Below are 14,261 nucleotides of genomic sequence, written 5' to 3'. Positions count from 1 at the left end.
CTGCTCAAGGAATGAAAATCGCAACTTTTTTTCTAAAAAAATAAAACTAAAATAACGTGAACTTTTTTTTGAAAATCAAATAACGTGAACTTAATTTACAAGAAAGTTCATAACCGTGTGTTTTAAGTGAATTCGTCTTGTGATCTTAATCGATAAAAGACCGCANTCATTAGCAAAAAAGTTCATTCATATGTGATTTTACTAAAAATATTTGCTTTAGATATAGAATATGAGAAGGCTTGCTAGTATGCTGCTCAAGGAATGAAAATCGCAACTTTTTTTCTAAAAAAATAAAACTAAAATAACGTGAACTTTTTTTTGAAAATCAAATAACGTGAACTTAATTTACAAGAAAGTTCATAACCGTGTGTTTTAAGTGAATTCGTCTTGTGATCTTAATCGATAAAAGACCGCAAAGAAGTACACCAAATTAGGTTGTTCATAACTTTCACGAGAAGTCGAAAGACCGCAAAGAAGTACACCAAATTAGGTTGTTCATAACTTTCACGAGAAGTCGAAAGACTGCAAAGAAGTACACCAAATTGGGTTGTTCATAACTTTCACGAGAAGTCGAAAGACCGCAAAGAAGTACACCAAATTGGGTTGTTCATAACTTTCACGAGAAGTCGAAAGACCGCAAAGAAGTACACCAAATTGGGTTGTTCATAACTTTCACGAGAAGTCGAAAGACCGCAAAGAAGTACACCAAATTAGGTTGTTCATAACTTTCACGAGAAGTCGAAAGACTGCAAAGAAGTACACCAAATTGGGTTGTTCATAACTTTCACGAGAAGTCGAAAGACCGCAAAGAAGTACATCAAATTAGGTTGTTCATAATTTTCACGAGAAGTCGACAGATTGCAAAGAAGTACACCAAATTAGGTTGTTCATAACTTTCACGAGAAGTCGAACTTGAATAAAATACCCAAGCTTACATGGGTAGCTCAACTGATCACATAGGTGAAATTTGTCACAAGAGATCAATCAATTGTTATACCATGAACCAGGATTTATATTGCATTGTGAACTTGTATATAAAAATTATGTACCTTTAGTTAACACATTATGTACTTACAATTAACAGTTCTGTACACGTAAACAAATAACTTGATAATTGCTTACACATAATATGATAGCTGCATTGCAGGTACAAAATGTGTAAACTACAGATACAAAATCTGAAAGTTATTTTTGAATCAGTTGTCTACAATGCAAGATAGACTCTGGTCCATGGTATAATTTGCCGAGATAAATGATCAAGTACCACAAGCGGTAGTGCGGGAACAACCTCTCAAAAATGTAAGGACTCCTTGTATACAGCTAGCAAAAATCAAATCTTTATTGATCAGACGGATCAGGGTGTTGGAGCCACTGGGGTGGACAATTTCATCATTTGTCACAAGAATAACATTAAGTATTTTTTTTTAAAAAAAATGTGTTTTTCTAATAATTATTTGTATTTAAAAAAAATAATAACGTCATAATCTTCACTTCATGAGTTCCGTACCGTTACACCTGAGCACGCACCACACCGCACCGATCCTATCTTTATAAATTATGAGTACCCTCTCCTCCATTCTCTCTTTCTTCCCCTCTGCTCTATAAATCAGTAACACTTAGCTCAATTATATCTAATTTTATCCACTTTATTCAGATTTTTTTTTTCATTTTTAGCTGCTGTTAAACCCTTTGATGAGGGGAGTAGCGGCGTCAACATCAGCTTGGAGGAACTGTTATGCCACCGATATTTATGGAGAGTTCGTATTACGCGCCACCTCACACCGTCGTCGCGTCTCGGCCGTCCATGGGATTCCCTCTCGGCACGGCGCTGCTCTTGATCCTAATTTTCAGCTTGAGCGGCATCTTCTCTTGCTGTTACCACTGGGACAAACTCCGATCCTTCCGCCGACGCTCTCATTTCTCTAACGCCGCCGATCTCGAGGCTTCCGCCGCCGGCCACGGCCCCCATAAACCTAAACACCTACCTCAGGTAACCCATATTTCCTCTTACGTGTGCTGATTTAATTAATCAGTCTGAAGTTATTTTTAATTTAATTTTTACATTAATAAAAAAATAAATTTAAAATTATTCAAAAAAAAAAAATCAACATGATTTGTAAGTAAATTGCTTTACAGATTATTTTTTGACGAGGATTCAAGTAACACGTGGATCATAGTCCATGACTTTTGATATCAAATTAAAAAATGTGTTCAATCTCAATTCAAAGTCTAAAATCAAATTAAAAAATGTGTTCAATCTCAATTCAAAGTCTAAATTGATAGTTAAAAATGTGTTCAATCTCAATTCAAAGTCTAAATTGATAGTTATTTTTTGACGAGGATTCAAGTAACACGTGGATCATAGTCCATGACTTTTGATATCAAATTAAAAAATGTGTTCAATCTCAATTCAAAGTCTAAATTGATAGTTTGATTGCACATTTATATTTTTATATTATATATATATATGCTACACAACCTAGCTTTATGAAATTGAAATGGCAAGATTTGTTTGTTGAAACGATAATTGTAAATTGTTGGTGTTTTGATTGACAGAAGTCGAAGGAGAATCATATGCAGACTTTGCCGGTGATAATGCCCGGCGATGAAGTACCTAAGTTCCTGGCATTGCCGTGTCCGTGTCAGCCGCCGCGGCCCGGGAAGGCCGTGGTGGTGGAAGTGCAGAAGCCGCCGTCGCCGCCGCAAATGCCACCCAAACCGATTCGTGGGGTTGAAGCAGTGCCATTCGATTAGATTACACCTCTCGTACGTCATCATATCGTTGATTCTTCAAAGTGAAAACTGACCATTTGCTTCGTGAAGCGGTGGACAGGGGACTCCCCCTCTATTTTTATTTTCTATTTTTGTAATGTAATTATAATGTAAATTTACAAAGTTCTTATTTAAAAAAAAAAATATCTTGAAATTCTAGATGAATGAGTTACTATATATGGTATATGGATGGTTAGGGTATTGGGTAATCTTTTAATTCTTCTCAATAGTCTTTAAGTCTTGACATATTGTACATGATTTTTCTAATACAATTTACCTTTCTGATGTGATTTGAAAGTTATTAAATGAAGTTTATCTAATACACATATTTAAATAGTAATTATGATATTTCTTGTTATAAAAATAAAAAACTTTTTAAATTCAATGCATGGATGATTTTTTGTTTTATAACTCAAACAAAATAACACAATTTGACAATCAAGTCTCATTCACATTATAGACACCAAACATCTTCCCCACTACTACTCAACTAATTAGTGTACTCTATACTCTATAGAATTATTTTTGACTCTTCTCTCATATGATGTGACATGAGATTGGTTGACAATTATTGAATCATAAATCTTTTAATTTGATAGAATAATAAATAATATTACACATATCTTATTTAATATTTATATATATATACATACATACATAAATTTACTTTCAACTTTTACTCCCTTTTTATTTTACTCCCTACTCTTGGAGTTCTTGCAAGCCAATGCCAGTGGGACTATTACTCAAGAATCAAATAATTTCCACTGCCTCGAGCAATGCCCGTCACAAAAAAAAAAAAAAAAAAAAAAAAAAAAAAAAAAAAAAAANAAAAAAAAAAAAAAAAAAAAAAAAAAAAAAAAAAAAAAAACCTTTTACTCCTTTCTCTCAAATATTTGATGTAAAGTTGTACACAACTTTTTTCATAGACCCATAGCTAGGAATAATGAGGCGGTGTGGAAGAAAGCCAAGAGGGCGGTTTTGGCGTGGAGTTCAACGAGGTTAGTAGCAGGGGCTGATACAATTGTTCAAAATGTCCAGGAGGTGAGGGATGAAGGACGAACGTCCAGTGTTTTTTCCTATGTTTGCAGTTTTGATGCGGGTCTAAACCCGATAATAAATGCAGTTTCGTATGATGCATGGCTTGCAGCGGCTGATGGCGTCCTTTTTTTTTTCTTTTTTTTTTTTTTTTCTTTTTTTTGAAGATAAACGTAGCTATTCCATTAATTCATAACATAAAATGTTTACATCAACGATCAATGAAATGGTAAACCATTCCTTACAGTCAGACATAGAAACAACTTTTCTAACTATACTATAAAAAACTTGAATCGCAGACTGTTTCATAACTAGGAAGCTATGTTTCTTCAGGGAGCTTAAAGCTTCATCAAAGATCTGGGTCTTCGTCATCATTATTTTTTGCTCGTTACCCAGGATAATATCAACACTTGCCGAAACCAAACCAAACTAAACGATTTATGCTAATAAAAATGAAAAGCTCGTGAAAGTAACGAGATGAAAAATGCTTGTGAAAGTAACAAGAGGAAAACACAATAATAGAGAAAATAAAAAGTGGGTAAAGTCAAAGTAGGGTTGGGAATTCAAGACTACCAACACAAACCCCAATACCTACCTACTATTATTTTATTCAAAGGGAGAGAAAACGGAAGAGGAAGATCTGTGGCAGTGGTCGGAGGCGGATAGAACTGCAACGGTGGTCGGGGCGGAAGAAGAGAGAGAGCAAACGTAGAAGGTGACCAAAACCGCCGGCTCAAAGCTCCATTAGAGCTCCGGCCGGAGGCCGGCGGTGGAAGCAGAAGATGAGCAGCACAGAAAGGCGTTTGGTTTTAGAGAGAGAAGGGGCTGATGGCGTCTTTGTAATAGCTATTAATGGCAGAATCAGTGCACACAAGATCCTCTTCTGGCTGAAGTAATGGCTTGCAAGGAAGCACTATCTTGGCCGAAAAGTAGATCAATTATGAACGTCCGGATTGAGTTAAACTGTTTGAATTTAGTTAATGCCCTGACTGGCAATTTTTTGTGTCTTTCCTATGTTGGTTCTATTATTAGTGAGTGTCGCACAATTCTGAACATTTTAGGTGCTTGTCATGTTATCCATATTACCCGGTCAGTGAATCAACTTGCTCATGCGCGCTCTTGCTAAAGCAGTTGATTGATTCACATGCTGGTCCTTGCTCTTGGGAGGGTGAACCCCCTTCTTTTTTTTTTTCGTACTCTTTTGAATTAATGCAATTTTTTCGGTGTTTGCTTTCAAATAATAATAATAATAATAATAATAATAATTATTATTATTATTATTATTATTATTATTATTGAGGGAGTATAATTTGTGAGTCCGCATAATAAAACTCATTTTTTTACTCCATGATGAGTGCTGACATGTTACATTTGATCTAAAAAAGGTCCCAATATAAAATCTAAAGATGTGGTTAAAGTTTTACTCCATCAATGTCTACTTATAATTTTTCAATTTGATATCTAGTCAATCATAACACATTACATCATTAGATAAAATTCAACCTAATGGGGTAGCTCAAGTGGCAAGTAAGCTCTCTTTATAGGGAAGAATCCAGGGAGAACCTGGATGGATTCGATTTTCACAAGTGACGATTTCGCTTGGGCCAGCTCGGATCGTTAAACAGACAGAGAAAGACCCACTTAATGTAACATATTTTAATTGATTAATAACTATATTTCTTTTCTCTTTTTAGAAAAGATAGTCATATCATAATATGATTTTTTTTTTGAATTGTGATATATCAATTCTTAAACAAATAAGTGTGATTATTCTGAAATTGAGGGACAATAATTGAGGGACAAAATTAACAATATAAACAAAAATTAAGAGATCACATTGTTTACTTAAAGAATATAAACACTACATTTCAAAAAGATCAGAGAACTAATTGAATAATTAAAAGTGCGATGATCCTCATAAAAGAAATTACCTAATTAGGTAAACATATGTTACCATCTAGCAAAACGAGAATTATCACAATTAAATTTAGCCAAAACTCGACTAAATTAATCATATTCAATTCTGCGAAATATTGATACTAATGGAAAAAAGAAAACAATTTAGAAAATGTTACCATCTTAAGTAAAATTGTCCCACATGCATAAGGCCTCGATAATGTTGCTCTTCCGTCATCCATATGATGATTATTCGATCTTGTCGCTATGTAACTATGCCTTTCTTCTCAACTACACAACACCTTTCGTTGTTTGATAGGACAATTCGTTTACTCTCCATCCATCTTCTATTCTTTTCCACCTCCAATTTGCAATCAAATAAATACTAAGTAAAAAAAAAAAAATTGGACTTAATTAACTATTGTTTTAACACGCCCATTCTCCTTATTTGAGGGTTACAAAATCTTAGTGCATATGGCGGCCTAATTATGTATGATGATGACTACCACATTTGGTATCTTATCTGATCATGTAATAATACATGTGGTGTACTTTTAAACATGTTATATTATTGCTATTTCGACTTTACAATTATATATTTCTTGATGATGTGTTGGTTGATCATCGATTTCAAAGGATGATCCACTTACCCTTTTCCTTCCTCGCTTCCTTAGTATGCATGGTATACTTTTAAACATGTTATACCATTGGCTTATTGCTATTTCGATTTTATTGTTATATATTTCATGTTGATGTGCTGGCTGATCGATAATTCTAAAGGGGATGGTTCACTTTTTCCTTCCTTACTTCCTTTCCATCCAATCAGTGTAGAGCATGACTGCATTTACTTCAATTTTCTACTTTCCTTTCTCCATTTTATATTATATGTTTTCTATGTTTTAATTTAGTAAATACTTGGCTTTTATTAGCACTCATTTTTTTAATTCTCTACTTTTCTTTTTCGCGTCCATATATAAATGTATAAAAATAAATTCGAAAATTTTGAAAAGAACATTTAAAGTGTGTTTTTATTTAAACATAGGATAATAAAGAGAGACAGCAAGATGCCTCTTGAGCATAGAATGGAGTAGATTATTATATTTAAAAAGGACAGTTGGTAGTGGGGGCATGGTGGCGTTCTTGGCTAAGCCAATTTGGTAATGATGTAACATACTTGCACATTCCGTTAGGCCACAGTATAATGACAATGATTATTATTAATGAATTTTGGGTTCAAAAGAGGTGAACAAGTCGGTGGAATATGATTCTCATATCTGAATGTTATAAAGTCTATTCTTGTTAACACCATTTCGATCAAATTCATTTTATAAAATCTTCTTAATAGTGTGGTGTACCACTCCCCAGTACACACCTAGAAAATCCTAAGCATTTTGCCATTTTGCCTACATCATTTATGTTGAACCCGTCACATAAGATCTTTCAATAAAATTTTGAGCTCATATATTAAACACAAAAATTTATATGATGAAACAACTATCAAATTAAAGAAAATCTTGATAATAATGACAATGAAGATAGGAATAAATCTCGATAATAATTACAATAATGAAGATAGAAATTAAATGTCAACTATCAAAGTAAATGTTTATAATAATGACAATGAAGATAGAAATTAAATGTCAAGACTGTTATTAGGAGGTGTTTGGTTTGTTCTCACATCAAAGCTTCAATTAGTTTTCTTCTTTTCTTTTTTAAAATACTACTGACTCTATTACAATGCAGTATCTGTTCATAACTATTTTTCGTTTCGCCTCCATTGAGGGGAGAACTCACAACACCCCATATAAGGGAGTAAATTAGTGCCATTGGATCACAAGGTCCTTGGCAGCTTCAATTAGTTAAACAAGGAAATCTTAAAAATTTGACTGAGAGTAATATTAATTCTGTCACTCACTAAGTAGATAAAAAATGGAAATAAATCGTTTATCACTATTGATAATCTATTATCATGATAAAAAGCGAATAGGAATAAATCTTCATTCATAATCCATTAAACGTGTTAATAGAGATGCCACTTAACTAAATTGTTATAGGGCATGGTGGAGAATGACATTAGTTTGGTAGTAGGCAACAAGAAACGACAGCAGTATAGGAAGATAAGTTTAACGTAATATTATCGAATGATTTGACAAAGAAAAACGTTAAATTAATATTAATTAAAGTGGGGACTCGAGATTATAGTGGGATTGAGTAGGATTTCCACTTTGCTTTATCACTAACTCCACCAGTACTAAACATTAATTGTCATTTGTCATCCCTTTGGATCAGATTCTTCTAATCTTAAACTAACAAAAGCCTCCATTTATGTGACCTAATATACGAGATTATATAAGTAAAACCAAATGTGTTTGACCTCGTGACAAGCACCTGTCATATTGAAATTTATGGACAAATTATACTATTGAATGGTCCACCTTACATTGTAAATCATGGTCCAAAACGATATTCATATTATCTGTCTATAATTAACATACTATAGACCTATAGTAAATAAATTGAAGACACATAATATGTTCACTACAGTGTACAAACACATAATATGCAAATTACATATTATGTGTTTGTAGTAAATATATTTTGTGTTGATAGTTAATAAATTATGTCATTTTAATTACATATTAATTGAAAACACATAAAATATTAACTATAGAGATATAATTTTTAGACCATGATGGATCCTGATCATGGCATAACAATTGATTTTTTGGCACTTGTACGAAAGAATCAGATTCCTAATTTGGGCCTTTAAATCCAAGTCCATTTGCAGATTTACAATTTTTTTTGGGTACTTGAATTTAAAATGAGTCTGGTGTAAAATTGTCCAATCGTTATATCGTGGATCAGAATTTACAATGCATTGTGGAACCTAGTCCAAAACGACGCCGTATTGTTTATGTTAGTGGACGAGTGACTGGCATGGATGGAATGACTTCAAGGAATACACAGAATTCTTGTCTAGATCGAATACACAGAATGACTTCATGGAATACACAGAATCCTTGTCTAGAAAACACAGAATGACTTCATGAAATACATAGAATATTGATGCAACTACACAGAAAGCATCCTCCTAACATTCGAATACACAAGACACGTCACAACCTATGTTTAAGTACCCCTAACATGAATACACAAAATGCTTTCAAAATATACACAAAATATTAACACACAAATACACAGATCGGTCGAAACGGGAAGCGTGATGTCCAAAAAAATAAACCATTAATTAAAATGACCAAAACGACGTCGGTTTGGTACGGGGTGCACAATGTATTGTGCACCCTGGTCCACGATATAAATTGCTAAAATTGTCTTATTGTCTCACATGAGATGTATAATAATATTTTAATTTTTAGATATAATATAATAATTTTTATAAGTTTATAAATAAATATTTACTTAAAACCAATAAACAGTTCCATAAGACCTATTCTGAATTACCGACTTGATTTAAACTTGGCTCTGATAGGTTTGGACTGACTTTTGCTTTGTTCCAGAGAGTTTGAATCATGTCCTTGATTAGATATAATCTACTAGTATTTTTTATTAGTCATACTAGTATTTTTTATGCGTAATGTGTAAAAAATAAGTGTCCAATATTAATATTTTATATTAAAATTTTAAATTTATTTAGATTTTAGATATTTAAATTATTGTAAATAATAATAATAATAATGTGAAAGATTTTTATAAATTTTATATTTATATTTTAGGAAAAAACTAACCTATAACTCCAATATATAATTATAGATAAGAAAATATATAGTGGATGCATGTGCATGGTAACAATAGTGAAAAAGATAACGGAAGTTACGTATAATGGTATGCGTATTTTTGTCCAAAATATTATAAAGTACCATTTTTATTTCATAATGTATAAAAAAAACTTAACAGAAAAAAACAAACATAAATGAATGGTATAACCTTCATTCACACTTATTATGTTTTTAGATTTAGATTAGATTATATATTACATATTCATAATTTGAACTAATTTCATCCATCAAACAAAAATACATACAATGGACTTAGGAAAGAGGCCGGGCTACAGACTACTATTCAATGCAAATATATACCTAAATCTTAGCATCAAACAAATTAAATTAGAAAGGATTACAAGTTTATTCATTCACTACCCTAATATAAATTGTAAATATAATTAAGCACAATAATATAAATCAAGACGATAAATACAAAACAATGCAGAGAGAAAAAAAGAAAGAGGTTTTTGGTCACTCGATACTTTCTCATTGGGAGGTAGGTTGGCTAGACATCTCGAATGAAGATAGGTTAGACAGTCTGACCTTACTTGTGACGACTCTAAGTATTCTATTATAGTTGTCTCAAACTTGAGCTAGTATCCTATTATTGAAGTCTTGAGTCGGTAATTAATATTAACCTCAATACAACTAGTATAGTGAAATTACACTTTTATTATAACAAGACAAGATTTATACTCAAGACATGATAGTGGCTGTGATCGAGTTTTCCTCGTCGTCCAGAAAAAAAAAAAAAAAAAGGGAAGTGCAATTAAGGCAAATGTTTCAAAACTTTCAGTCTCGGTTGAATTATAGGGAAATCTTGAAATGAATACAACCATAAAGTGTGCAGATTCAATCAGTGAAACAAACATGATATGTAGCTAAAAAACAGTGAAATTATTCTTTGAAAATCCGAAAACTTCTTGTAAAGCACAGACTGCTTCTTAAAACTCTGATCTCTGAGAATATGAATACTCCACAGACATACATTATATTATTTCTCATATAAGCATCTTCCTCCATAGCCTGCAGTCTTGAATAACACTTGCTTTATGTCTTCGGGGCGACGGACAACCGTTGGATGCTCCATGGCCTAACACAAGATTTGAAGACAGAATTGCCATTAAACACATTAAGAGATGACATGAAGCTAGGATCCAGATATATAGTTAATTATTTTGTTTTGTTTTGTGTGTGTGTGTTTTTTTTTTTTTGAGTGATGAGGGAAACTTGTAGTTATTGCTTAAAGGTGTGCACTGAGTAAGTGATTCTAGCAGACAAATGACTACAAGTAGGTAATGTGAGAATTTTCCATATAGTATAATATATTAAGGAGTATATAATAATTATGTGTTTGTGGTGCATGTATATGATTAAATCAATAAGTGGTTTAGTTTGACAAAGTGTAGCTTAGATATTCAGTTTGGTTTTAACTGATTATAATGATGGCACGTAGGTTTTTTAGCAAAACGGTCCTCCCACTGTGGAGATAGAATATACATGAGAGAAATAGTAGACAAAATTATTAATATTTTTGTGAGGGTCTAATATTCCAAATTAAGGGCAACACCTATGGAGATATCAGTTATGGCAAGAGATACACCGAGCGTTTGCTACTAGCTACTATGAGGTTAGACTCCTTAATTATGTTTTAAGCTAGGTTCATTACATTTATGTTGGTATACGTACATTTAAATAAAACAGGTATATCATCCTAGGTTGTCCATTACTTAAACCAAGAAATGCGGATAAAATAATACTTAAAAAACAGGTATATCATCTTAGGTTGTCCATTACTTAAACCAAGAAATGAGGATAGAATAATAGTTATTAGGTACCTCAGTGCAAGAAGCTTGAAAGGAGAAATCAGTAGTGAAACAGCTGATAACACAGTGTTGAATGTCAAGGCCTATAGCTTCTAGTGTGCTAACTGTTGACAGCATCAGTCCGGGCCTTGTTGCACAGCATATCTCTATTCTTGTATCTTCATGTCTCCTTTCTACATCAAACTAGAAAAAACAAAACATCCCATGTTGTCTTTTTGTTTTTAGTTCTCTACAAACAAATTAAACAATAAATATATAGTACATCTAGCGAACTTAGCTAAGTTAGTTTAACAGATCACTCTAAAGTCTTGCTCCAGCAGCGGTAGTGATGAAGACTCTCACAAGAAGTGAAAAATTGGGACTGACAGGACGACTCGGGATTTACCTCCTCTAGCTGTTAAATGTATAAAAAACAATAAATATGTACCTTAGGAGACGAAGTAGGGTTTGTAACTTCATCATCAGGCGGCGGCTTAAATAAACCGGTTGGGTTTTCCCTAACTTGACGGAGTTGGTTGATTTTATGTAAGAGATCTTTGATGTAATCTATGGCGTCTGCAACAATAGATGTTCTATCCATCTGCTCTTCACATATATGCATAATCATAAGCAACAACTAACAAATACTATAATACATACTCTGATCTGATCTGATCTGATCCTAGCTAATTAATTAAGCAGTAAAAAGAATAGAAGATCAAACCTTGCTGATCTTGGGAACGATGGATCTGAGCATGGAAAGGCGGTCGTGAAGGCGCTTCCTTCTTCTCCTTTCCGCCATTAGATTCTTTGAAGGTTGCCCCTCCTCTACTTTCTTCTTCTTCTTCTTCTTCATCTCTTCCTTAGCAGCTTCAAACCCAGTAACAAGAAGCTGCCGGGGTTCTCTGCCGCCGCCATGAACTTCTTCCACGGGAAAAGGCGGCGGCGTACGAGGTTTCTTGAAGATATCTGCCAAAGGGCATGCAAAGGTAGTGGAGTCGTCGTCTTCAAGGGAAGAATTTGAGGAGAGTAGAAAATCTGAAGGAGGTGGGTGATTTTGATGAGCGGCTAATAATGAGGATTCAAAGCTGGAAGAGATCCATCCATTTGGGAAAAACTCATTGGTTGTGTTTAATGGAGCTATCAATTCCTCCAAGAGACCATGTCGATTCACCTCCATTCTCTCTCTCTCTCACAAGGAAACAGTATATGCTCAGTACTATAAGATAAAGTGGCAGTGGTAAATAAGTAATATGCTTCGCCTACGCTACCTATGATCCAACTTATATATGGAGGATTATATAAACAAGAAAAAAAAAAAAAAAAAGGAACATTTTTTTTTTCTTCATTTTATTTTGTGACAGAAGTAGGGGATACATGCTACGTGGCTGCAGTGTACGAAGCTGTATGGACTATAGGATAGGTATTTCCAAACTACATGCTGCATGCAATGCATTTTATGAATGATGATCAAATAGTCAAACATTATTTTTTTTTGAAAGCAGTCAAACTTAAACATTATAATTATCAACCTAATAGACATACTATATTGTAATTGCCCCTAATATTTACAGAGTTACAATTCGTGGTATATTTTTTTAAAGTCATCAATCCATGGTATGTATATAATACTCCATAATATGTTATTTTTTAATGTCATAAAATATTGAAGAATACTTGTACTCCTAAGAGCAAACTTGATCAACTCTTATGAGCAAACTCAATGGATGAGTTATTTATTTATTTATTTTTTATTAGGGTGGTCGCTAGCTAACAAACATCTCAATTGTCTCATGGAATGTGTGCAGCGTATGTGACTATACACCCATGATTTTTTATTTTTAATATTTTTACATTATTTTGGAAAACCCAAAAACTAGCAGTTGATCAAATCATTTTTTTTTTCCTTTCTCGATCTTCACTCCCAATTTTTAAAAGTTGAGAAGAAGAGAATAGTATTATTTTCTTTTCACTCCCAATTTTTAAAAATTGAGAAGAAGACAATAGTATTATCTTCTTTTCACTCTCAATTTTTTAAAAGTTGAGAAAAAAACTATAGTAGACAATTTTTATTACATCGAATTTGTTTTTTAATTTTATATTTTAAGTATTAATTAATAACATAAACAAAGTTCTTTTTTTTTTTTTTTAATTTTAAATAGTCATTAGTCTTGCAGTGGTTTGCATGATACTAATAACGTATTTTAAATATTTTTTTATTAAGTATTCATTTATTTATTTCGTTACTTGTACTGCGGTGAACTTAATAATTATAAATGTGTAAGCAGTGCAACTATATCGTAATTAGTTTGTCAGTGACCTTGTGGTGTAGTGGCACGGAAGGACTCTCCTAAATGAATGTCATTGACCCTTTGTGCTAGGTTGAGAAAGTATATATGAACAGAGATCCTTGATTCTGAAGTGAAAGAATTGGTTTGAGCAATGAATAGTAAGTATACCAGATAAAATGATAAAATGAGACAAATGGAGTATTTGTATACATGTGTTTATCTTTAAGAAGGTAAGCTGATTAGTTTTTTCTTGTAAACCCTACTAAGAAGAATGTAATCAGTCTAATACTTGACACACTTTATTAGTCCAACTTTTCATTTCAACAAAAAATTCTCCCCACTTCGGATTCTGTACAAAAAAAAGTCAAGACCCCTCTCTTCAACACAAGCAAAAAACATTTCAATGAGAATGCTTTAACAGGTTCTTAGGTATGGTGTAATACTGTACAGTCAAACCAGGAATGGACACTAATAACTATGTAAAATTAATGATTTACAATAGAAAAAGGTTGACTTAAGTGAAACTGATTAATCATATTATAAGCAATGCTTTTGTAGGTCGACTGATTTGACTAGATTAACTTATTCTTATTACTAAAACAAGCACATATTCTGAATTTGAATTCGATTCTTTGTGGGTAAAAATGTATAATTCAGTATTAAATCTTAAGAGTAGATTA

At 32.7% G+C, this 14,261-nt stretch overlaps 2 protein-coding genes across 3 annotated transcripts; one reads left to right on the top strand and one right to left on the bottom strand.

The window, feature by feature from the left end:
- Positions 1–1,581: 1,581 nt before the first annotated feature.
- Positions 1,582–2,846, top strand: LOC116000012 (uncharacterized protein At5g65660-like). Of its 2 annotated transcripts, none has more exons than XM_031240002.1 (2): positions 1,582–1,990; positions 2,560–2,846. In XM_031240002.1, exons 1-2 carry the CDS (start codon positions 1,736–1,738, stop codon positions 2,752–2,754), a joined length of 450 nt encoding a protein of 149 aa, XP_031095862.1. In that variant the 5' UTR covers positions 1,582–1,735; the 3' UTR covers positions 2,755–2,846. The 2 variants fall into 2 exon arrangements, with proteins under 2 accessions (XP_031095862.1, XP_031095861.1); XM_031240001.1 differs by having other exon boundaries at positions 1,584–1,990; positions 2,557–2,846.
- A 7,420-nt stretch (positions 2,847–10,266) lies between these two features.
- LOC116000226 (transcription factor bHLH93-like) lies at positions 10,267–12,534 on the bottom strand. The gene is made up of 4 exons (XM_031240258.1): positions 12,015–12,534; positions 11,739–11,891; positions 11,324–11,494; positions 10,267–10,578 (listed from the first exon to the last, which is right to left on the bottom strand). The coding sequence occupies exons 1-4, from the start codon at positions 12,468–12,470 to the stop codon at positions 10,480–10,482; spliced, it is 879 nt and encodes a 292-aa protein (XP_031096118.1). The 5' UTR covers positions 12,471–12,534; the 3' UTR covers positions 10,267–10,479.
- Between the last annotated feature and the right edge of the window lie 1,727 nt (positions 12,535–14,261).

The sequence above is a fragment of the Ipomoea triloba genome, chromosome 12 (assembly GCF_003576645.1).
Source record: "Ipomoea triloba cultivar NCNSP0323 chromosome 12, ASM357664v1".
Classification (NCBI taxonomy): Eukaryota; Viridiplantae; Streptophyta; class Magnoliopsida; order Solanales; family Convolvulaceae; genus Ipomoea; species Ipomoea triloba.
The sequence above is the reverse complement of the archived record's forward strand: the minus strand, read 5'-3'. Positions and strand labels throughout refer to the sequence as shown.